The 23,795-nt window shown below is 30.1% G+C and overlaps 2 protein-coding genes and 1 long non-coding RNA gene across 13 annotated transcripts; 2 read left to right on the plus strand and 1 right to left on the minus strand.

The window, feature by feature from the left end:
- The first annotated feature begins 14 nt into the window (after window positions 1-14).
- LOC124432513 (B-cell CLL/lymphoma 6 member B protein-like) lies at window positions 15-6,713 on the plus strand. 6 transcript variants are annotated; one of them, XM_046981526.1, is made up of 9 exons: window positions 15-127; window positions 2,196-2,359; window positions 2,498-2,548; window positions 2,973-3,332; window positions 3,450-3,593; window positions 3,712-3,872; window positions 3,993-4,280; window positions 4,460-4,700; window positions 4,886-6,713. In XM_046981526.1, the coding sequence occupies exons 4-9, from the start codon at window positions 2,973-2,975 to the stop codon at window positions 5,132-5,134; spliced, it is 1,443 nt and encodes a 480-aa protein (XP_046837482.1). In that variant the 5' UTR covers window positions 15-127; window positions 2,196-2,359; window positions 2,498-2,548; the 3' UTR covers window positions 5,135-6,713. The 6 variants fall into 6 exon arrangements, with proteins under 6 accessions (XP_046837482.1, XP_046837478.1, XP_046837476.1 ...); XM_046981522.1 differs by lacking the exon at window positions 2,196-2,359 and adding an exon at window positions 1,719-1,923 and having other exon boundaries at window positions 53-136; window positions 3,993-4,274; XM_046981520.1 differs by lacking the exon at window positions 2,196-2,359 and adding an exon at window positions 1,719-1,923 and having other exon boundaries at window positions 55-136.
- A 4,816-nt stretch (window positions 6,714-11,529) lies between these two features.
- Window positions 11,530-14,352, minus strand: LOC124432496. The gene is made up of 3 exons (XR_006944276.1): window positions 12,566-14,352; window positions 12,247-12,433; window positions 11,530-12,134 (listed from the first exon to the last, which is right to left on the minus strand). It is a non-coding gene; the product is annotated as an uncharacterized LOC124432496 (long non-coding RNA).
- A 456-nt stretch (window positions 14,353-14,808) lies between these two features.
- On the plus strand, window positions 14,809-23,772 carry LOC124432367. 6 transcript variants are annotated; one of them, XM_046981280.1, is made up of 14 exons: window positions 14,880-14,937; window positions 15,664-15,784; window positions 17,011-18,682; window positions 18,780-19,410; window positions 19,815-20,400; window positions 20,512-20,701; window positions 20,878-21,001; window positions 21,191-21,430; window positions 21,531-21,743; window positions 21,928-22,349; window positions 22,468-22,707; window positions 23,030-23,232; window positions 23,353-23,394; window positions 23,513-23,772. In XM_046981280.1, the coding sequence occupies exons 3-14, from the start codon at window positions 17,903-17,905 to the stop codon at window positions 23,649-23,651; spliced, it is 3,810 nt and encodes a 1,269-aa protein (XP_046837236.1). In that variant the 5' UTR covers window positions 14,880-14,937; window positions 15,664-15,784; window positions 17,011-17,902; the 3' UTR covers window positions 23,652-23,772. The 6 variants fall into 6 exon arrangements, with proteins under 6 accessions (XP_046837234.1, XP_046837239.1, XP_046837236.1 ...); XM_046981281.1 differs by lacking the exon at window positions 14,880-14,937 and having other exon boundaries at window positions 14,984-15,784; window positions 17,011-17,573; window positions 17,697-18,682; XM_046981278.1 differs by lacking the exon at window positions 15,664-15,784 and having other exon boundaries at window positions 14,809-14,937.
- The last annotated feature ends 23 nt before the right edge of the window (window positions 23,773-23,795 follow it).

Genomic DNA, 23,795 nt, shown 5'->3' on the forward strand with positions numbered 1-23,795 from the left:
ATGGAAAGCAATTTTGCCCAATCATAAATAGGGCTATTGTGGGGGGATGGTGTATGCCTTCTGGCGCATTTCATACATCCGAGTGTAATGGTAACGAGATAGAGACGTCGCGCGGGGATATCGGCCGGTTAGCACCGTAAATACCCTACTACCGTACTAGCGCGAAAAAAATATTCTATCTCTCCAAATAACCTTTATTTATTTTCGATACGTGTACTCGCGGGATATCACTTTAAAAGTAAAAAAGAAAAAAAAAAGAAAAAAAAACAAACAAACAAACGCAAAAACGTCGCCTCGTTTGAGCCATAGTTATCTTATTTTTTTCTTTTTTTTTTTTTTTTCTTTTCGGTTCATTCTTAAACCCCTTTTTTTTCTTTTTTTTTAATACATTTCTTCTCGGTTCCACGAGAAGAAGAAAGTCGATCAGCTTGGTTGGCTGTGTATTTTTTTACGTGTATTATCTTCGTCGAATAGACGTCGGATTGTCGTCGTCGTCGTCGTCGTCGTCGTTGTTGTCGTCGTCGTCATCGTCATCGTCGTCGTACTCGTAATCGTAATCGTAATCGTAGTCGTCGTAGATCGGGTCGTGCGTGCGAGCGGTCGAGCGAGTGATCTGTGACGTCAGTGGTCCGATTGGCTGTCACCTGTCAAGCCGACGTAGTATCCCTCGCCTTACCTCAGTCCCCTCTTTCCCCTTTGAATCTGAGCTTACCCCCCTCCCTCCCTCCCTCCCTTCCACCAAACCCCGTACGAGTCTTCTTTGCCAGGGATTCTCCCACCATACTCTCCTAACCACCACCATTACCTTTACCACCACCACCACCTACCACCAGCACCAGGACCACCAGGACCACCAGCCATCATTACCACCACCATCACTACCACCTTCACCCACCCACCCATCCACCCACCCATCTACCATTACTATTACCCGTTTTAGCGAGAACCCCGTGAATCCTCCTCCCACTATCGGTCCAGCACTCGACCTCATCCTCCTTCTCTTCCTCCTCCCCTACCAAATACTCCCGAGCACCCATTTTCCCTGGGTCTTTTTCAACCAACCATGGTGCTGGTTATATTTCCATCCCAGCGGAACCACCACCTCTATCCCAGGCACGAAGTGCCGCGGGCAATATATCTCACCCTCTTTTACCCTTTTACCCGGCCATTTCGAAAACCGAGACTTCTCAGTACCAGAATTCCCAGGACCTTCCCCTATCTCTATCTCTCTCTCTCTCTCCCTACATATTATATATATATATATATATATATATATATATATATATATATATATATATATATATATTCGCCTCTATCTCTCTACCCCCAGAACTGATGTATATTCCTCCCTCCATTGGCCTCCCGTTCCGCCAGGACCGCAGACACAAAAACAATAACAAATCGATTCGCAAGAGAGAGCAAATGGGGTGGGGGTCAGGGCAGTTGCCAGGCGAGAGAAGGATGGCGCTTTATACGAGGGTTGAAAGAGATAGGGAGGGAGGGATCCTATCTCTCTTTCTCTCTCTCTCTCACCCTCATCCTCATCCACTCCCTCATTCTCTCTCTCTCTCTCTCTCTCTCTCTTTCTCTCTTTCCCTTTGACTCTCTACATGTACACGTACACATAGCCCATACCTTCATCTCTACCCCGAACTCTGTAGTTCTCTCTTACTCTCTTTCTCTCTCTTTCTCTCTCTCTCTTCTCTCTCTCTTTCTAGATATTGTATAGAGAACGTTATGCTAAAGTATGCATGCACGAGGGTTGGTCCGATGGTCAGGAATATCGCGAGTTCGTTCGTTCGTTCGTTCGTTCATTCGTTTGTTCGTAAGTACGTTCGTTCGTGCGTTCGTACGTTCGTTCGTTCGTTCGTAGGTTCGTTCCTGCGCCAAGTATCACGTAACCGGGCAGATCGCTCTAACAAAGTAATTAAAAGAAAAATTTCTTTTTCTCTATATGTGTGTATATATATATATATATATACACATATATATATATATATATATACATATATATATCTATATTTCGATCCCATTGATTTATCATTATCCGTTCGGTTGTATAAAGGGGGTGGGTTGGGATGGGTTGGGGTAGGGTGGCGTGGGGTTGTGGGAGAAGAAGGTGGGAGGAGGGGAAATTATTGTCTTCTTTAGAATACCGGTTAAAATTATAAAAACGGTTTATTTTTATTCAACAGGACCGTCGAACGACGTCGTCCAGTAATTACTGTACCTGCTAATACTAGAGTTCTGGTATAAAAGTCTTCCGTAATGACGTCCGGGCACAGTTGCGGTAGGCCGCCAGAGGGGTGCCCGTAAGAGAAACATCAAATCCCTTAATCCATCTTCTAAATTATTCAAAGTAAATTATTTGATATATATATATATATATGTATGTATGTATTTGTGTGTATATATATTTATGAGCCGATATTTTTTTTTCTTTCTTTTTTTTTTTTTAATAATTAATTCACAGTTAATTTTTTCTCAATTATTTCAGTTTAATAACCAAACCCGGGACACATGTTTGACGTCACAGATCATAATACGGGTAATTTGCTCGTTAAAACTTCTTCTTCTTCTTCTTCTTCTTCATCTTCTTCCTCTTCTTCTTCTTCTTCATCATCATCTTCCCCTTCTTCTTCTTCTTTTTCTTCTTCTATCTCTTCTTTTTCTTCTTCTTCTTTGTAAAATATTTTGCTTTGTTCTATCGAATAAATTTAGATCTCTAATCTCTTCGTTTCTCTATACCTCTCTTTCTACCCCTTCTCTCTTTCTCCCTCTCTATCTCTCTTTCTCCCTCCCTGTCTCTCTCCCCCCTTTTCGCTCTCTCTCTCTCTCTATATCTATTTATCTCTCTATTTCAATTGTGTTCTGAATTTAATATCAGAACATATATGTATATATATATATGTGTATATATATATGTATATATATATATATATATATATATATTTCTATGAAATTTTCTTTAGATGGAATATGGGATTTGGAGTCTTCACGTTGCGGGTGAACTTTGGAGAGACCCACGCCTCGCCCGTAGACATCATCCTATCTTACCCCCATATGTGTGTCAAATAACTCCAAGGACTGCTTTAACTCTTAATGTTCTATGTCAATCTACAACAAATATGGTACCATTGCCGTTAGCTTTAAATGGGCCATCGCCCTATGGCCCTATAGGATTAGTTACGAAATCTTCCGGGAGTAATAATGATTTAGAATTGGCCAAGGACGATACTAATGAGGTCTATCATGAAGAAAATGACGATGGCGGAGATGATAACGAAGTCAACGAAGATAACATCGAAAAATCCGACGATAATGAGAATCAAGTAGGTAAAACTTTATCGAAAAGAAAGAAAGAAAGAAAGAGAGAAAGAAAAAAAGAAGAAGAAAATAAAAAAAAAGAACAAACAAACAAACAAAAAAATATCCTTCACATTATACAGACTTCTTCTGAACAAATCGAAACCAACGAAAATGAAGAGGACGAGGAAAGTGATACGGGAAGTACAGGAAGTTCGCGTAAGTCATCTAATAACAATTTTCCAACGAAATTGTTAGATCCGATGTCCTGTTTAGGTCTCGACAAGGTACGTCATTTTACTTAATTAATTAAAAATAAAAATCCGTATATATATATATATATATATATATATATATATATATAATTTCTCCGTATTATATAATTAAATTATTTATCACATATAGGAAGGTGCGGTATCACCAGTTTTAAATGGTTGGGTATTAGGTGCGTATACGGCAATGTTAGGAAGATTATCAGCAGCTACTGCGGCATTAGAGGCTACACAAATTCCAAACATACCTTCCGACAGCGATTCCGAAAGTGAACATTCTTCTTACACGGAAAGGTATATGCGCATAGTTATAAACATTTTTTTTGTTTTGTTGTTCTTTTTTTTTTCTTATTTCTTCTTTTTTTTTTTTTTTTTTTCCAACGAATCAGTAAAATAAGAAATGATTTGTGACAGATCTAGAGGTAGTAGTCCAAATGTTAGTAACGTACATCGAGGATATTCATGCGGTTCTTGCGACGTGGTAGCCCCAACTAGGCCAGCTTTAAGGAAACACATTGCGAATTGTCATCCAACGTTAAATGGTACGGAAATGAGAGAATCAAGGAGTTGTCCTGCACCAGGTTGCGATTTTACAACGAATAGTAGATGCGAAATGGAAACTCATGTAGCGGCACACGTTGCACAAGGAATGACACCAACAGGGAAAAAACGTACATTGGCCTTGCAACGCGTTAGGTATAGGTACTGAAGTCCAAATCATTTATTATTTAAATAATTCACTGATAGTACATTTAGAATCATTAAAAATTGAAATTATCCTTTTTCTTCTTCTTCTATTTCTATTTCTTTCCTAATTCATGTGATTTTGTTTGATTATGGTTTTGTCTTTTCTTCCTCTCTTTTCTCGGAAAACAAATCAGATACGAAAGGGAGGAATATCGATGCACCTTATGTTCCTACGCTTGTACGATCGAAAAAGCTTTCCAAAGGCATTTGAGGGCACACGCAAGAGGTACCGCACCAGAAACAAGAGTTAGCTGTGCGGTATGCGGCGCAGATAGATCATCGGAGGTTGATCTTAGTAGACACATGAGAAGGCATCGGGACGATCGTTACTTTTGTTGCGATATTTGTATCTTCCGTACTGTTCAATTGAAGAAGGTAATTATATTGAACATATTCTTTTCTTTTTTCTTTTGTTTTTGATTTCTCTACAAACAACAAAAACAAGAAAGAAAAGGAAAAACTTCGCTCTTTTCTTTTCTTTTCTTTTTAATCGTATATATATATATATATATATATATATATATATATATATATACACGTATACAATTTTGATGATTCAGTTGATTCAACATCGTCGCATGCACACTGGCGAGAAACCACATCTTTGTCCGCATTGCGCATACAGAAGTGCACGACGTGATAATCTACGCAGTCATGTTAGACGAGTCCACAAGAAAGAGAATTTATATTGCGATACGTTTAGTCCACGTGGCATGTTAATAGCACCAACTATTAACGATAAGGATGACTCAATCGTTGTACAAACTCCCGCATCATCGCCGTCCTCGAATCCTGACTCGACGAATTAGTGCAAAACGAAGATATTATTAGTACAAGGGAAAGAACGACTTAGCCTCTTAATGACTTTCGATCAGAGATAAATAATTTGTTTATTCTTTTTTACTTATTTTTTTTTTCTTTTCTTATTTTTTTTTCTTTCGTTTTTTTTTTTTATAACAGGCTAGTGCACGGGGTTGAACTGTGGGTGGGATAGAACGGGGCGTGGCGGGATGGATTTTGAGTGGGGTTGGATGATCGGGCCAAAAATAAGTAATCCTAAGTGATCTTTTTTTTTTCTTCTTCTTCTTCTTTTTTTTGTTTTGTTTTTTTTTTTTTTTTTTTTTTTTTTTTTTTAATAATATTAATCATGTTTTTGCGAAACTTTTGTAAGCCGATTTTCTTTTTTTTCTGTTTTTTTTTTTTTACAGATTGGATAAAATTATTTTTTAATGATCGCTTAGGTATACTCTTTTAGGCCCGCACTCTTCTAACTTTATAATGTCTCATTAATTATTTTTTTTTTCTTTTTTTTTTTTTGAAATCGATCGAATATATTTTCAATTACTAATTCATTAAATCTAGCATGATAGGAAGATCTTGAAAGTGAGAATGGCTGTGAAACGAAGAATAAGAGGCTATCGCGAAACTTCGAGATTATGAGAAATCTTTTATTATCTTTTTGAAGATTTTTGATTTTATCTTATTTTCATCTTCTTTTTTTCTTCTTCTTCTTCTTTTTTACCACAACGTAGAGGATCATAAAAAATTAATTATAAAAACTAAACGTTCGTCCATCTTCGTACTTGGACTTTTTCGTTATGGTCAGAGATTGATATAATTAATTATAAATAAAATTTTTGCAAGATTCAACATTTCGAACAATATTTTGTCTCTTGCATATCTATATGTGTATGTATACATATATATATATATATATACATATATTTATATATATATGTATATGTATATATACACATATATTACGTATCGTACCAAAGCCAAAAAAAAAAAAAAAAAAAAAGATCATAAGATTATAAACGTGAACGATTTCAAAACGATCGATCTCTAATCATAATCGACACGGATATTATTAGACTATCAAGTTAATATGTGATTTCTATAAATCTGCATGTGATCTCAAATCTTCGATGAATATTCTCAGTGTAATAATACCCCCTCGAATTTTATTATTAAAGGTTTAAGAAAAAATTTAAAAAAAAAAAGAAAAAAATTAACAAAAAAAAAATAAAAAAGGATAAAAAAAACACATAAAAAAGAAATAATAATAATGATAAATACAAAAAAAAAAAAAAAGCCACTTACATATAGACATTATTAAGAGCTAATTAATTAATTGTTGTTATTAAATAAAACGAAACGAAACGAAACGAAACAAAAAAAAAACGGATTAAATTAAATTTAATTAAATTAAATCAAATCAAATTAAATTAAACAAATAAATAAAAAAAAAAGAAAAAAAAAAGAAAAAAAAATAACGTAATTATACATTCGGTATTCGAAACGTTTAGTCTCGGTAATAACGTAATAAAATAAAAGCTGCATAATGGTGCTAGACTCGTAGACTGGATCATAGTGAAAGACTGATAATAGGTGTGCTTCATGGCATCATATATATACATATATATATATATTTATATATATGTATATGTATGTATATGTTATTTTATTTACATAAATGTGTTCTTGCCGTGATTAAAAAATGAGAAAATTGAAGACTGCAATTCTATAATCTATTTAAAGCTCAAGAGTCTCCTGTCTAATTCACATAAAAAATATAATATATATATATGTATATCTATGTATGTGTTTATATATATACATGCATATATACATATATATATGTATGTATATATATATATATATTTCTCTCATTCTATATTCTTTATATATTCAATTCAATTTTAACGTTGCATAGATAGTATCACATGATCCACATAGTAAATGTCATAAGAATATTAACAGGGGACTCTTTGGCTAAACTAGATAAGAGGGTGCTATTTTGGAAATAATTTTATTACATTATTAATACATGTTAATGGCTCACGAGGGAAGACGCGTTCAGTGCATTTATTTTATTTTATTTTATTCCATTTTATTGTATTTTATTGCATTTTATTTTATTCATTTATTCATTCATTTATTTATTTAATGTGTTCATTCATTTTATTCCTTTATTTACTTTTTTATTTATATTATTCATTCATTCATTTATTTATTTTCACGTACAGTGTGTTCATTCATTTTATTTCTTTATTTAGTTTTTTATTCATTCATTCATTCATTCATTTTTCACGTACGACGTATTCATTCATTCTATTTCTTTATTTAATTTTTTATTTGTATATTTATTCATTCATTCATTTATTTCCTTTCACGTACGGCGTGTTTATTCATTTTATTTCTTTATTTATATATTTATTCATTCATTCATTCATTTATTTCTTTTCACGTACGGCGTGTTTATTCATCTTATTTTTTTATTTATATATTCATTCACTCATTCATTCATTTATTTCTTTTTCACGTACGGCGTGATCATTAATTTTATTCTTTTATTTATTTTTTTATTTATATATTTATTCATTCATTCATCCATTCATTTATTTTCACACGTACGACATACTCATTCTTTTCATTTCTTTATTTACTTAATTATTCTCACATTAATTTATACATTTATTTATTTATTTTCATTCATTTGTTTATTTACTTATTTATATATATATATATATATTTTTTTTTATTTATTTATTCCCTCAAACAAGTATACGCTCTTTCAATCGCCAAAAAAAAAAAAAAAATAAAGTAAAATAAAAGACAAAAAAACCGTCCCCTAAAGATTCGTTTCGAATGGCTTTTGAAGAGAAAATATGAACAAAGAAACGAACAAATAAACGAAAAAAAAAAAGAACAAAATTTATTGAAAGAGCGAAGGGTCGTGAGGGATCCACCAATTATTAATTGATTAGATAAACATTTGAGGAAAATAACGAAAGCCAATACTTATAAAATGTGTGTCAATTTTTGAATCTATTGTACTTAATAAATACGTTCTAGTTGTTAATTAAAGCAAAAGAGAAAAAAGGAAAAAAAAAATTAATAAAAAATTAAAAATTAAAAGAAAAAAAGAAAAAAAAAATATAAAAAACGAAAGAAATGGAAAAAAAAATGTTTGTAAGAACTCTCGATATACGATATGTATTGCACATTAAAATGGTTGTTCAACAAATTGAGCTCTTATTAATTATTACATTCTTAAATTATAGAACATTCATACATTAAATATATACAAATATATACGTACATCAACATTACATACATACAAATATACACGTATTCTTACACTAACATGATTATAACAATAATATTTAATAATAATAAATATAAAAATAAATTTTCTTGCTTTTGATATATATATATATATATATGTGTATATATATATATATATATTGTATTTAAATATTTTATATTTTTAATGTGTTTATTAGAAGCGGCGTGTGATAAATTGCCAACGACATCTTTTTATATATACACACATGATTTTTTATATATATATATATATGTATATTTATTTATTTACTTATATACATATATGTACTGTCTACCTAAAAAATAACTGGCCATTAATTATTAAAATTGTTGAATAGTATTTAATGTACATTCGTATGACGAATTTATGTTATTTATTATATAATGTATTATATTAAGGATATAATTAACTTGTAATAATTGGCTAACGTACAATTTTTGCTCAAAGAAAAATTCCCATAGATTCTTTTCCTTTGTGCTATAAAATGCGTATTTTCTTTCTTTCTTTTCTTTGTTTTTTTTTTTTTTTTTTTTTTTTTATAGATCATTAAACATTCTTTTTCAAATAAAACCATTGTAACAAGCATTATTTATAATTGAGATATATTAATAATATAAGAATTTTAGACTTATATAAAATAAATTCGTCGAAGGATATCAACAGATGGAGATACGTCTTAAAAAATTAATACAATCTAAATGTGATAATATATTTGCTATTAAATTAAATAAAACATAATAATATAAATAATGTATATATATATATATATATATATATATATATATATATATATATATATATATCTGCGCAAACCTGTACAAAATAAAATAAAGAGGAAAAAAAAAGTGAGAAAAAATCCTTCACGAGCTTAATCTTGTTAGAAAAGAAAGAGTATATTTTTTGTTGTTATTAGCAATTATTATAAATATTCTTATTTAATTATAAAATTTATCATTTTCATATATATATATATATATATATGTATATATATATTTTTTTTTTTTATATAATATTTGCGGTAACATATGATTAAATATTTGGATAAATTAAATCAATACTTTATTTTAAGATGGCTCGTGTAGGACGGTCCATAGTAAATCCAATTGCTAAGATTGCGATTTACTCTCACCCAAAGAAAAAAAAAAAAGAAAAAAAATCGAAGGATTTAATGCGTTCCTCAAATATATTAATATATGTATATGTGTGTATGTGAATGTGCCTACAAATATTTTCTTCGAATCTCAATCTCTTTCTCACTTTCTCTTCTTTCTTACTGTTTCTATATTACATATTTCAATCATGGACGATTGACGATGAAATAAAAAAGAAAAAGAAAAAAAAAAAAAAGAAAAATAAATAAATAAAGGGAAAAGCTACAGAACAAACATTAATTCTCGTCTGGTGAATTAAAATCTTTTATTTATTATATATAAAATAAATTTATTTATGTCCAACGATAATAATATATTAAACATCAATTAAATATTTGTCTGATCTTTTCTTTTTTTTTTTTTTTTTTTTTTTGCGACGTATAGATATTTCTCATTATTATTTGATGAAAATGATTTCAATAGATTGAAAACAAATTTAATTATATTTATAAGATATAAAATCGTTCAATCGTTTTTGAAATAAATATGTATTTCTCATTATTTGATTGCAATCATTCCAAGAGAATGAAAACGAATTTTAAATTAAATTTATATAATTTAAAATTATTTCTCTCTTTGTAGTGTTGAAAGTTATATAAATTTAAATATATATATATTTCATTATTATTTGATTGCATTAATTTCAAGAGAATGAAAATGAATTCAATTAAATTTACATAGTTTAAAATTATTTCTCTCTTTTGCTGATTGAGAATAATAAATGAGCATACACATACACATATTTAATCAATCGTCTTTCTGTTCTAATTATACTTATAACTATATATTCTAATTATTATCGTTCCTCTCCTTCCAATAAAACAAAACAATAAAGTTGTGTTAATTAGTCTCTCACGCAATGCAAAGTTTACGTTAATTAATGATCGTAAATTATCTGTAGGTATGCGAGAACGAAACAAAACGAAAAAAAGAAGAAAAAAGGCAAAAAGTAAAAACCAAAAAAAAAAAAGGCAAATTCAAAGGAAAAGAAAAGATGAAGATGAGAAAAAAATAAGAAGAGAAAGAAAAGACATTATTATTATTATTATTATTATTATTATTATTATTATTATTATTATTATTATTATTATTATTATTATTATTATTATTATATTTTTCTTATCAAATATTACAAATGCTTTATGATATTGTAAAATTAGATCTTTTTAGGTTTTCAAATGTCTAACTCGTCCAATGGATTATTAGGTTTAAAAAGAAAAAAAAAAAAAAAAAAAAAAAAAAAAAAAAAAAAAGAAAAAAGAACATTAATCAATGATAAATTTGTCCTTAAAATCACGGCCGTCCTTTCTTCGATCAACGAAAAACATATTTACGATAAGCAATCATAAAAATTGTTCCATCTAATTGTTAAAATCAAATGATATGGTTGAATATTAGATTAAATATTAGAAAGAGACACAACTGTAAACGTGACACCTTTCTAATGTATATGTGGATTTTGATGTAATTATGTGAATCTGTATTGCGATTTTAATTTCATAAAAAGTAACGATCATTTTTTTTTTCTCGTAGATAAATATAAATCGATTATAATCTGTCGTCACCATTGTGATCTCTGAATAGGTGGAGGAAAAAAAAAACAAAATAAATAAAAAAAGAAGAAAGAAAAAGAAAAACCTTTCCATTGAAATTAACTTAAGATGTATAGATACTTTTTTTTCTAATTGAACAACCTATCATCACCTATATTAATATGTATAATATATGTAATATAAAAAATAAAATACAAACATAAAAAAATAAAAAAAAAGAAAAAATGAATGAAAAATAAAAGGAAATAAAAATAAACAAAAAATAAAAAAGAAAAAAAGAAACAACTACATTTTAATTTTTTATTAAAATCAATATTAAAATGACAATTGAATTAACTTTAATTAACTAACAATTATTTTAGAAATATCTTTCTTTAACAAAATTATACTTAATGATTTTATTATAAAAAAAAAAAAAAAAAATAATAATATATAGGTTTAAATACAGATGAGAATATTAAACAAAAACAAAATTATAATAATTAAATCGAATAATGTGCTTCTTAAATGCATCCGCCTTTTTAGAGATCCATAAACAGGGAGAACGAAATATTAAGGAAATGAGATTGGCATAACATCTCGCATAAGAAAAACACACAATGGGATGTCAAGTGTATAAAAATTTTCGCGTTCATATTTAATTTACATCATTCAATACTATCTTTTAAATTGAACGCTAAAAGAACTTAACTAATTAAATTTAAACTTTTTAAAACACTTGATATGTTTTGAAATGTTTAATGCCTTGATTAAAACTTGGCCAACCATATTGTTCGTGTATAAATATTGTAACCTGAATTTCCCATGGCATATTAGATTCCTTGACAATTTCAATGCTCTTGGATCATCATTATAAATAGTGACATCAGGTTTGATAACTAATCCCAGTTCCTTAAAAGTTTCTCCTTAATAGCACTTGTAATCACCATGTATTCTGTCTCCTTAGTTGATAAAGCAACAGTCCATTGCTTTCTTAATTCCCATTAAATAGAACCTTCATCAAGAAAAAAAAAAAAAAAAAAAAGAAAAAAAAAAGAAAGGAACAATAACCTGTATAGAATTGGCAATCTTTTATGCATCTTTTTACAATTTCAAAAAACTATTACCTGATTGATAAGATATGAAATAATGATCAATGCCTTTAATACATCTAAGTATTCTTTTGGCTGCTTTCCAATGTAAACTCCTGTACCAATTAATATTGATTTAAATAACTTACTGCGTAATATGTCAGGTGTAGGCACAATTGGTAGATATATTAAACCACTTATCAGTTCATGGTATGAGTATATCCTGCAAAATTGTCTGAACTGAACTGTCTGTATTCTTGATATATAATTTTTGTAGTTTGCTCTTAATTAGTCCAGTTATTATTCAAGATCATCCATATCTTCTAATATAAATATTACTAGATGTAAATATTACCTCTTCTTTAATGTCACACAATTTCATCTTCGATATAATCTTCTTTTTTATCTTCAATGTGGTCTTTGGCTTTTTCTTAATCATTCATTTTTATATAGGATGGAATAGCATTAAGAAGACTTATTGTTATTTCATTGTTATCCTTTATTAAAATATCTTCCTTCGTATTTAAGCCATCGAATCCATAAATTTCAAATCATGACTTATAATTATTCTGTTCATATTCAAGAGGCAATATCCTTTATAATGTTTATTGAAATCATTTCATTCTAATTCATTTCTCCATTGAGATATTATTCCTGTAGATTTAATGAATGTTTTGCAAATAGTTGAAAAAATTGATAGTCTTCGCCTCCTCCCTCCAATATTTTTTCTTTAATTTTGGCATCAATTTATAAACATTTCTAAGGGAGATCTATTTTTTTCTTTTGACTACAATTTCTTCTTAAAGAAATCCTTTAAACCTTTATTGATATACTCTGTACCTTTATCCAATCTAAAAGTCTTAAGATCTACCATAATCTATATCTACCATAATCATCGGTCAATGTTAGGTTTTGATTTGATCTCATTGTTTCCAATGTTTTCGCAAACATCTGTACTCTAGTATGGATTCAAACTTACTTACAGATTTTTGTGGAAAAGCTTTTTTGATTATTACCCTTCTCAGACATGTACCGTAGCAGATCTCCTTGATCATTTAATTCTTCATAGTAATCTTTTTAACTACGGTCTTGAATACCAATGCCTGAATTGTCCTTATCGTAGTCCTTATATCCTAACTTTCTGTACCACATGTGTTAACAATTTATAGAATGTTGTCTTGTTATTGCTAATAAAGCATTATTTGTATCTTTCAACTGATATATGTTCCTGAATCAATCTGGATCGTTTAAACGACATTTATGATCATGAAGACACACATACATTATCATAACCTATAACTTAACTGATTTTTTTCCTTTCAACTTTTCTCCTTCCATTTATTATACATTCGACATAACCTCTTTATGTGTCCTAAATTATTATGAAAGTAACATACGACGACTAAATTACTGTAGAATTTATCCTTTATTTCCTTACACCTGATTATATATCGTGCTTGATTTCTTAATATATACAAGGTCTTATCGTCGGATTTTTTCATGCTATACCTTAAATGATTCTTTCTCGAAACTTTTTTATCTATTAATTTGTTCAATTCCAAAGTGAGCTCATTTTTATAATGATCTTTCAACAACATTATGAACGTATCAAATGATTCTGTTAAATCGCATAGAAGTACTATCATTATGTGTTATTTCTTTCAAAACTATCCCTTAAAAATAATTAATCATTCAACGAGATTCAACATTATCATTAATATGCTCTTACAGTATTGCCACTTTCAATTAATTTTATATTACAAAGTTTCTTCAATAGATAAACTTAATTATACAGTATGAAATTCTCGTGATATTTCCATAGATACTATAAAGATACCTTTGTATTAATAATATCCTTAATTGATCCTTCTTTAATAGTAAATCGATGATTCATCCTTACGCACACACACACATGTCTATCAATTTTTCATTTGGATTTACCGGTGTTTAGCGGTCGTACATTAAAGATTTTCTCTTATCAGAAGTAATTTCACTTTATGTTGTTTACATACTTGAAAGTTCAAATTGTTCAACTATATAAAAAGAAATATGGCACGGTCATTATTTCACGCCAAAAATGTGGATATTAAACACATTGATAAAGAAAAAAAAAAATGATCAGACTGAATAATGTCTACTCCCTTAAACGCATGCGCATCCTTCGAGATCGGCACGCCCCCTTCCAACGGAATTACGTCACCGGATATGACGACATTTTCGCGCTCATATTTAATTTACATATTCAACAAATTATTATTATTAAACAAAAAGAAAATATATATATATATATATATATGTATATATACTTCATTTCTCTCTCTTTTTCTCTGTCTAAAAGATATATATCTATATATATATATACATCTTTTTCTCTAAAGATATAAATGATAAAAATAGTAACTAGAATCATATATATGACATGATTATATTACACCGATAACAATAATTGGCATAACAGTTTATTCAGGAATGGCAAGGATGAATCACTTTCTTATTTAGTATGCTCTTTTTACATATATATATATATATATATATATATATATATATATATATATGAGAGATATAAATCCTTCCATTCAATCAGCAGCCATCATTGTTTGAAAAAGGGAGCTACGGTCGATCAGCGGAGTTTGTGGTGGGGGAAGATATCGAGTTTGTGCGTTTCCAACGAAATGGTAGACGTTCAGTACGATATCCGATCTTGTTCGGATCTCTTCTATATTAGTGGTAATGTCATTTTATCATTCTTGTTTTCGTTGCTGCAATTACTTTTTTCCTTTCTCTCTCTCTCTTTCCTCTTTTTGCCTCTTTCTCTCTCGCTCTCTCTCTCTCACACATACACACACGCACACTCTCATTTTAGTAATTTTTTTTGTTAAAATTATTGATCATTTTTATCGCGTGTAACCAAGGAAACACGGCAAGTGAGATAAAGAATAGTGTTCTTTTTCCTTTTCCTTCTTTTTTTTTTCTTTTGAATTGCATACAATACGTTCGAAATTGATGTGTGTCTATATACACATATATATATATATGTATATACGTACTTGTTGTAACTACATTGACCACATTACACCTGATCAAATATTGGATGACAAGTATTGTGTATCGTTTTTGTCTTTTCTACAATATATAAATTCTTCTATTGAAGTGGAGAATATATAAAAAAGAGAGAGAGAGAGAGAGAGAAAAGTAGTGGCAGTAGACGATGGTCAAGGGGAAGAGAAAAGGAAAAGTTGCGACAACAGTGCCAACAACCAACTGTAGTATATACCCAATTGTGGGTCTCTGACCCACGATGATGGTGTATATATATATATATATATATATGTATACTTACCTATCTGGTTGTGAATATAATGCTGAGGACTTTCACTATTCTCGAATGACTGACACACATTTTATTTATTATTATTAATAATTTATTATTATTATTATTATTATCGTCATTAGTTTGTTTGTTTGTGCAAAAGTTTCTTTCGTGCAAATGGTGGATTATTGAAAAACAAAATAAATAAAAGAACGAAAGAACAAAACTGAGAAAAGGAAAAGAACGATAAGGGGTAAAAGAAAGGTATTTTGTTATTTATTTATTTATTTACTCATTTATTTATTTATTTATTTTTTTTTCTTCTTCTTTTTTTTTCTTTTTTAGTTTCATATTCACGAAGATAATCATTTCCTTTACTTCTCCATTATTAAATCTCCTGCAGGTTCCTTTGTTCTCTCAGCTCTATGTGTCTGTGTGTGTTTGTTTGTGCGTGTGTGAGTGCGACTCTATGCTTATCAATGAATCAGTGTCATATTCAGATTATAACCAGTTTGAAGTTTAAAAGGAGATCTGTGAAGAAAGAACATTTATGACGTTCGTTCTTTTATTAGAACGTTCATTTATCAGATTGAACCTTTCTTTTTGTTGTTCTTTTTTTTTTTTATTTTATTTTATTTACAAAGTTAAATCATTTAATTGTTTCGTTGGTCGCTCCTTTTGTTCTTTCTTTCTTTTTTTAAGTTAATTTAATAACCACAATTACCAAGGACGATCGCAAATTAAAATATATATATATATATAGAAAAAATATTTTGGCTGTATGACCATTTGTTCGTTCGTTCGTTCGATCTATCGAACTATCAATCGATCTATTTATCTATCGATCGATCGATCTATCGAGCGCCATATTGCTCTTTCTCTACGTTCATTCGTCAAACGTATCGTAATAATTGCGTAGTATTATCATTTCGAACGCGTCTTTTTTTTTATTTCTATTTTTATTTATTTTTTTATACAGTTCATCGAAGTACGAAAGAGAAGGAGGGAGAGAGGATGATCGATAGATCAAACGAATCGATATTAAATGAAATATTTCTTTATGATCGGTGATAACTAAGAGGATATAAAAATAATAAATTATATCATTGAAACCTCATTAAAAAGACTTCTTCTATGCAATTTCTAATGATATATCCAACGGTATATCTCTACTCTCCTCTCCTCTCCTCTCTGTTCTTTCCACCGGTCAGAAAAAAAGGAAAAAAAAAAAAAAAAATAAAAAGATTATTTAGTGATTCAACGAAACGAATGAATCGTCGCGGATGAACACATTAGAAAAATGTTAGACCTTGAACCGGTGTGATCACCGAAGCAGTAAGAGTTAATAGCTTCCTATTGATTCTTTTGTTCTCTTGTTAATTTATTTGTTCTCTAATATCTTTTAAAAAAACAATATATATAAATATATATATATATATGTGTGTGTATGTGTGTTTGTGTGTGTATATGTATTTGTTTTTTGATTACAGAATATATTGACGAGTGTCGGATATGATTCATCAAAAATGATATTTCACCATAAAACTCAATTAAATCAATTTAAACATAGGCGAGATATTTAACAAAAGGAGACGAGAATTTGTCTGATTGTTTCTCCTTTATTTTTTTCTTTTTTTTTCTCTGTTTTTTTTTTCTTTCTTTTTTTTCTCTCTCTCTCTCTCTCTTTCCGTTTCCTTCTCTTCTTCCTTCACAACAATGAAAAATAATATGGATCGAAATATACAATCGAAAATTCGTAATAGAAAAATGTATAATACATGTAATATGTAATCTATCTTTATCTCTCTCTCTCTCTCTCTCTCTCTCTCTCTCTCTCTCTCTCTCTCTCTCTTCTGAGTGAATTTGATAGACATGCTTCAAACCGGAAATGTTTGTCCATCCTATCGCAAAACTGATAGTAATAATAGTGAGTTATAACGTTTCACATATCAGAGAATATTGGAGAGTTTTTTCCCTACAAGAATTTATTCATTTTCCATCTTATTAATCCGCGATCAATTTATTGATTCGTGAGAAAAAGGAAGGAAGAAAGGTAGGAAAAGAGAAAAGGGGTGTACGGACGACCCTTCTTTCATTATATACAAATTTGTCAATTACATTGATTCAATGACCTTCCATTTCTTCGAACCCTCCACCAATTGCTCCTTTTTATTAGCCTGAGAGTAATCTGTTTGTGTCAAACGTGAGAATAATAATGATAAAAGGTGATAAGCAAAAAGTAGAACTAATACAGATGTAAGAAACGAAGAGTGTTCTCTTCTTCTTCTTCCTTTTTTTTTTTTCGTGAGTGGGGGGGGGGGTAATATATCCTATCGAGAAAGAAAGAAAGAAAGAAAGAAAGAACATTAATGAAAGATAAAGATGGAGACAAAACCGATACCAAAGCCGAGGTCAATTATAATGGCCGAACGTCCAGTACCGGCTCCAAGGAAAGTACCACCGGTACCTGTTGTTTTATCATCACCATCACCGGCATCATCGTCATCATCGTCATCGCCGGCACGTAGTAAAAGTCCGAGCGAATCGAGCCAATCGAGTCAGAAAAGTGATGAGATTGTTAAATCTAATAATAACGAGGGAAGAAATTCGAATGAATTTTTTCGACAATTGAGTACCAGTTCACGTCAATTGAAGGATGAGATATCTGAGAAGATGACGTTAAAGGGACGCGCCGTTATATCGAGTACGAGGAACGTCAGTATACGCCTTGAAAAATCAATGAAGAATCTTTTGACACGGAGATTATTGACGTCCCTTAATCAGGAGGATATCATGCATGATTCTAATGTTATGAGGAATACGAAAAAAATTGGGGACGATAATAATGCCATTGATGACGAAAGATGCGTATCAATGCCAGCCGATGATATATTTAGCAGTATTACCTTTCACAGTCCGTTCAGTGGTAATCTTAAAAGTATCAGAAACGAGGAAGATCTTTCCGGGCTACGATATAGTCCACCACCACCGGTATATCCGCCACCCCCGCTTCCTGTAGAATCATCTATCAACGACGAATTAAATTCATTTACATCGAGCAGCAGCAGCCATTATGATACTCTTAGTTCTACCATCTCCGAACAAGTACAAAGAGATTTTCCAGATTCGAATTTCAATATCTTCAATTTTATTCAACGTCAGGTAATTCAATTATATCATTTTATATCATTTCTTTTTTCTTTCCTTACCTTTTCTTTTTATCTTAGACTCTAAGACGACTCTGTTTGTTTGTTTTCAGGGTAGCGATTCGGATCAAAGTTTAAATTTATCCGACATAAACGTGAGCTTAACTGGCGACAGCAAGTCCGACATCGATAGGAGATTGTCGAGATCAGATTCTTGGACATTTTATGACACAACGCCGCCGTCAAACAAATCCGAAGTTATTAATGAACTCGATAGGATATCCAGTACCGAGGAGGAAACGTTAGAACAGGCAGTGAACGTAAATTTTACAACATTTAACGCCAGTTTGATATCCTTAGAAAATTCTATTTATGATAATAATATTACGTCGAAGAGTAATAAAGATGAGAAATTATTTGAATCGATGTTATCCGATGTAAAACAAGGGAGTAGCAGTGGTAGTAATAAATCTTTACTATTCGAATTCGATCCATTCGCAAAGACTACCGAGGAAAACATTTATAATAATTACGAGAGCAATGATTTGATGTTATTGGAAGCATTATTATTGACTAATGATTCCTCGAGTAATCCTGGAAGTACCGTAGATCTTCACGAAGATAACGAGAACGAGGAACCAACGGAATTGGAAGAGAAAAGGCTCGAGGACTCTTTGATACCACCAGAACCACCTAAGAGATTCGATTCTTTACCTAAGAACGAATACGACGAGGTTGAAATTGGTAAATGTCGTCAGTAATACTTAAACATTTACAATTTTGACATTATAAAAAAAAAAAAAAAAGAAATTCGTGAATCATACAATACGCAAATTGTTTTAATTGAGCTCAAAAGTTGGCTCTGATGTCCTACACAACACAGGTCTACAACTAGAGTTAAATCCTTTTACGGTACTCTAATACTTTAACTCTTTGACTGCTATTGGGCGCATATATGCGTCCGTTTTGTTTGTTTATTATTTAATAATGTGCATGTCCCCAGCGATCGTATCCATGAGCCACATACGCGAAGCGCTTCAGCTTAGAATAGCTCTCAGTCAAAGGGTTAATCTCTTCGCCTTCATTATTATTATTATTATTATTATTATTATTATCATTATTATTATTATTAATCTATTTTTGTACAGGAAAGAATCCAGCACTTTTACCAAAATTGGTTCAAATGACAAAAAAAAAGCAACCAGCTGTACCACCTAGAAAAACAACCGTCAAAGTAATTCCTAATGTATCATCAACGACCATAGAATCTAAAATGGCTAATACTACGGGGAAAATTGTCGTCGACGATGCCACGTCGAATTCTCTTGTTAAAACGACTTACGACGATACGAGGAAAGTCAGTGTAATTCAAAAATTAAAGAAATTAAGTCAAGATTCAACGGCCAACGTGATCAAACCGAACGTCATAAGTTTTGTTAGAAGTGGTAGTAAATTGTTATCGAGAAATCGTGATCACGAGGGATCTACCGATCATAATTCGAAGCAAATTAAAATGGATAGACCTAAGTGTAATATTTCTCAATGTAATTCGACTCATAGAGGTATTGTTTATAAAACTGGTGTTGGTATTGAAAGAGCTAAAGATTTGATTCAAAGGGCTGCCGTTTTGACTGGTCCAAAATTATCTTTTTATAATGACAAAAGTATGTCAACCCTGAAGGAAACTATTAATCTTGAAAATGTTTATAGCATTCATCTCTTGCAAGATATTAAGTAAGTAATATATATATATATATATATATATATATATATATTCGATTGATTGATAATACATTCACCATGTCTGATAATACAATTTTATTTTATGAATATTTCTAATGACAGAGTAGTAGACGGTGAAACGGTACATTGCATAGCGATTAGCAGTGAATCTAAACCCCATGTATATATATTCTATGCAAAGGGTATCGCGGAGAGAAGAAGTTGGGCTCAAAAAATTTTAGAAGCAATGACATCGGTTTTCCCTATAAAATACACATCCGATCTTACTAGAGCTGGTTGGGTTTACTTAAAGGTATGAAAATATTTTAAATAAAGGATAATGCCAATGAGAGAAGACATATAGTTCGTTGGTACAAAATAGTAACATTATAATTTTCTTAGCATACAAAAAGGAATCTGATAAAAGGTATGCGATTATTATTTATCACAAAAGAAATCTTTTATTTAAATATATATTTTAATTTGCAGGAGGGTATAACGGGTACATGGTTCTCAGCTTGGGTTCTTCTTCAAAAAAGAACATTGGTTTATACGAATTCATTGGAGCCTCCGATATTGGAATATTTAGATTTACGAAAGGCACGTTATATAGGTAAATATATAAAATAATATGATACGATAGTAATATTCCATGCAAAAAAAGGTGATATTATTTTGATCTTATTAAACCAACTCGTCTTATGATTCTATTAAGCATCAAATGATATATCGTCGCTTTTTATTATGCCAGATTATTCCTTTTTAATCAAGTGATTGATGTACATTAAATATTTTCTTTCAGTATTGAGAGAACAAGAAGGACCAAATTCGGATAATGAATATGTACCTGTAGTAGTGGTTGACGCTGGTGATTCCGGTGCATTGCATATAGCAGCACCTGGTTCAAAAGAAGCTTCAGCTTGGAGACATGCTTTGTATCAAGCCGCTACCAACTGTGGTCCGGCATTACAACAACAACAAATAACGCATGACAATGTCCCTGTTATTCTCGACAAATGCATCAATTTTATCTCCACGCATGGTTAATAAAAATATTATTTGAATCTAAATTAAATTAATTGTTATTACTAATGTCAAAGGGTAATTGTTCTTTTTTTTTTTTTTTTTTTTTTTTATAACAGGTATAATGTCGGAAGGAATTTATCGTCGCAGCGGATCTAGTAGTGCCGTTATTAAATTATTGGAAGCCTTTAGAAGAGACGCATGGGCGATACAAATTACTCGAGGATCTTACACAGAACACGACGTTGCTACGGTTCTTCGAAGATTTCTTCGGGATTTACCGGAATCTTTATTTCCCGCCAGTATACATAATCTGCTTTGTCGATGCTCAGGTAAAGATAATAATTGTCAATCATGATTTTATACAACAGTTCAATGAATTTTATATCAAAGTTATCATCAAGATATACAGAGTATATATATATATATATATATATATATATATATATATATATATATATATATATATATATATATATATACTTGTATTTGTAATATTTTTCATTTTGTATTTAGAACTTAGCAATGAAAGTGAAAGAATACAGATTTATAGAAATTTATTGACGACATTGGATCCTATAACATCAGCAACTATACGTCGAATACTTGCTCATTTACATTATCTTAGTCAACAAAGTTCAAGAAACTTGATGACCGTTGAGAATCTCTCAGCAGTTTGGGGACCTACATTAATGCACGCAGGAGAGAATAGTGCTGAGGATTGGAACAGGGAGGAGACAAAAGTGATTGGCGATTTGATACATTTATTTCCAAAATTATATCAATTGTCTCACGCGGATCTCGCTAAGGAAGCTAAAATTTTAGAAGTTCTTGAGAAACATCATGTTTCTAATAATGGATTGCGCGGTGCACCGTCAGGCGATTTAAAAATTTGGATATATTTACTTTCGAAAGAAGGAGAATGCATTAACGTATCGGTAAATATTTATTTGATTATACTTAAAACAATTATAGAAATAACATTTTTTTTTTCTTTTTTTTTATATATATATACATAATCGTTTGTACTTAAAAAATAATAGTTTTTATTTTTAGATCGGAGCGCAAAAGACGGCATTCGATGTATGTCGTGAATTGTCAGAAAAAGCTAATCTACTTGCTCATGAATTGTGTTTAGAAGAATATGCACTTTCGGGTGCATTGAAGAGACCACTTCATCATAACGAACGTGTATTAGAAACAGTTGCTAGATGGGGTTATTGGGATCCAGATGATAGGAAGGATAATATCTTAATATTGAAGAAGGATAGATTATACAGAGATATTGTACCATTGGTAATATTTTATATATGTGCAAAATAATAATTAATAATAGAAATACGTACATATATATATATATATATATAAGCAAGTGATTAAAGTAGTAGCATATATGTTTTGTTTCTTTCCCACGTTACTTGTATAACGCAGATAGATCAATTAACGTGAGTCAGAACAATTAAAAACAAAAAAAGAAAGATATTTTTATACGTCTAAACGGGAAGCAACAATTATAGTTACACGATTTTTTTTTCTCTCTCTCTCTCTTTGTCAATATTTATTCTCTTGATAAATTGTTTATTGTTGTTTCTTTTTTTTCTGTTTTTTTTTTTTCAAGATCAAACCACCCATGACGATATCGGGCGAATTGAAATATGCAGACGTAAAGTCGAAAAATTTTAAGAATTATCTTTTCGAATTTAGTCAGGCTAAATTGTATTGTTACAAAGATAAAGTTTGTTCTACCAAATTGCACGAATGGAAAATTGAAGATATTATTTGGTATATAGGTCATGAGACCAAACGCAATCCACAAATGGGGTAAATATATTAATATTAATTAAGTTAAAACTTTGGTTTTTTTTATCTAAATTAAATTTATTATTTAATTATTTTATCGTATTGATTTGTTCCTTTCTTTTTTTTTTTTTTCTTTTCCAGCTGGACTATTACGTTTATATTAAGAAATAAAAAACCAACAAGGTACTGTTATCTTTATAATTAATTATTTCGTTACTCAAAGTCTTAAGAAATTAAATTATTATAGCGTTGAATATTTTTCCTTTTTTTTTTTTTTTTTTTTTTTTTCCTTTTATTTTAGATGCAAGGAAAATCCTTTCTTTGGTAATATTTTAGCTGGTACATATAAGAATGAACAATACAAATGGTTAGCTGCTATGCTTTTTGGAGAATTTCAAACCAACCTACGTCCATCTGCTATAAATTTAATGGACATATAACTATATGTAAATGAATATTTTTGTAAATTACAGGGTTTTTATAGAATGTAGAATACCTACTGCCACTTAAATTGTTTTAACGAGAGCTTAGACTTTTATAATAAAGATTATATTTTAAATATGATGTTATATACATTAGAATAT

This window comes from Vespa crabro, chromosome 25, assembly GCF_910589235.1.
Source record: "Vespa crabro chromosome 25, iyVesCrab1.2, whole genome shotgun sequence".
Lineage (NCBI taxonomy): Eukaryota > Metazoa > Arthropoda > Insecta > Hymenoptera > Vespidae > Vespa > Vespa crabro.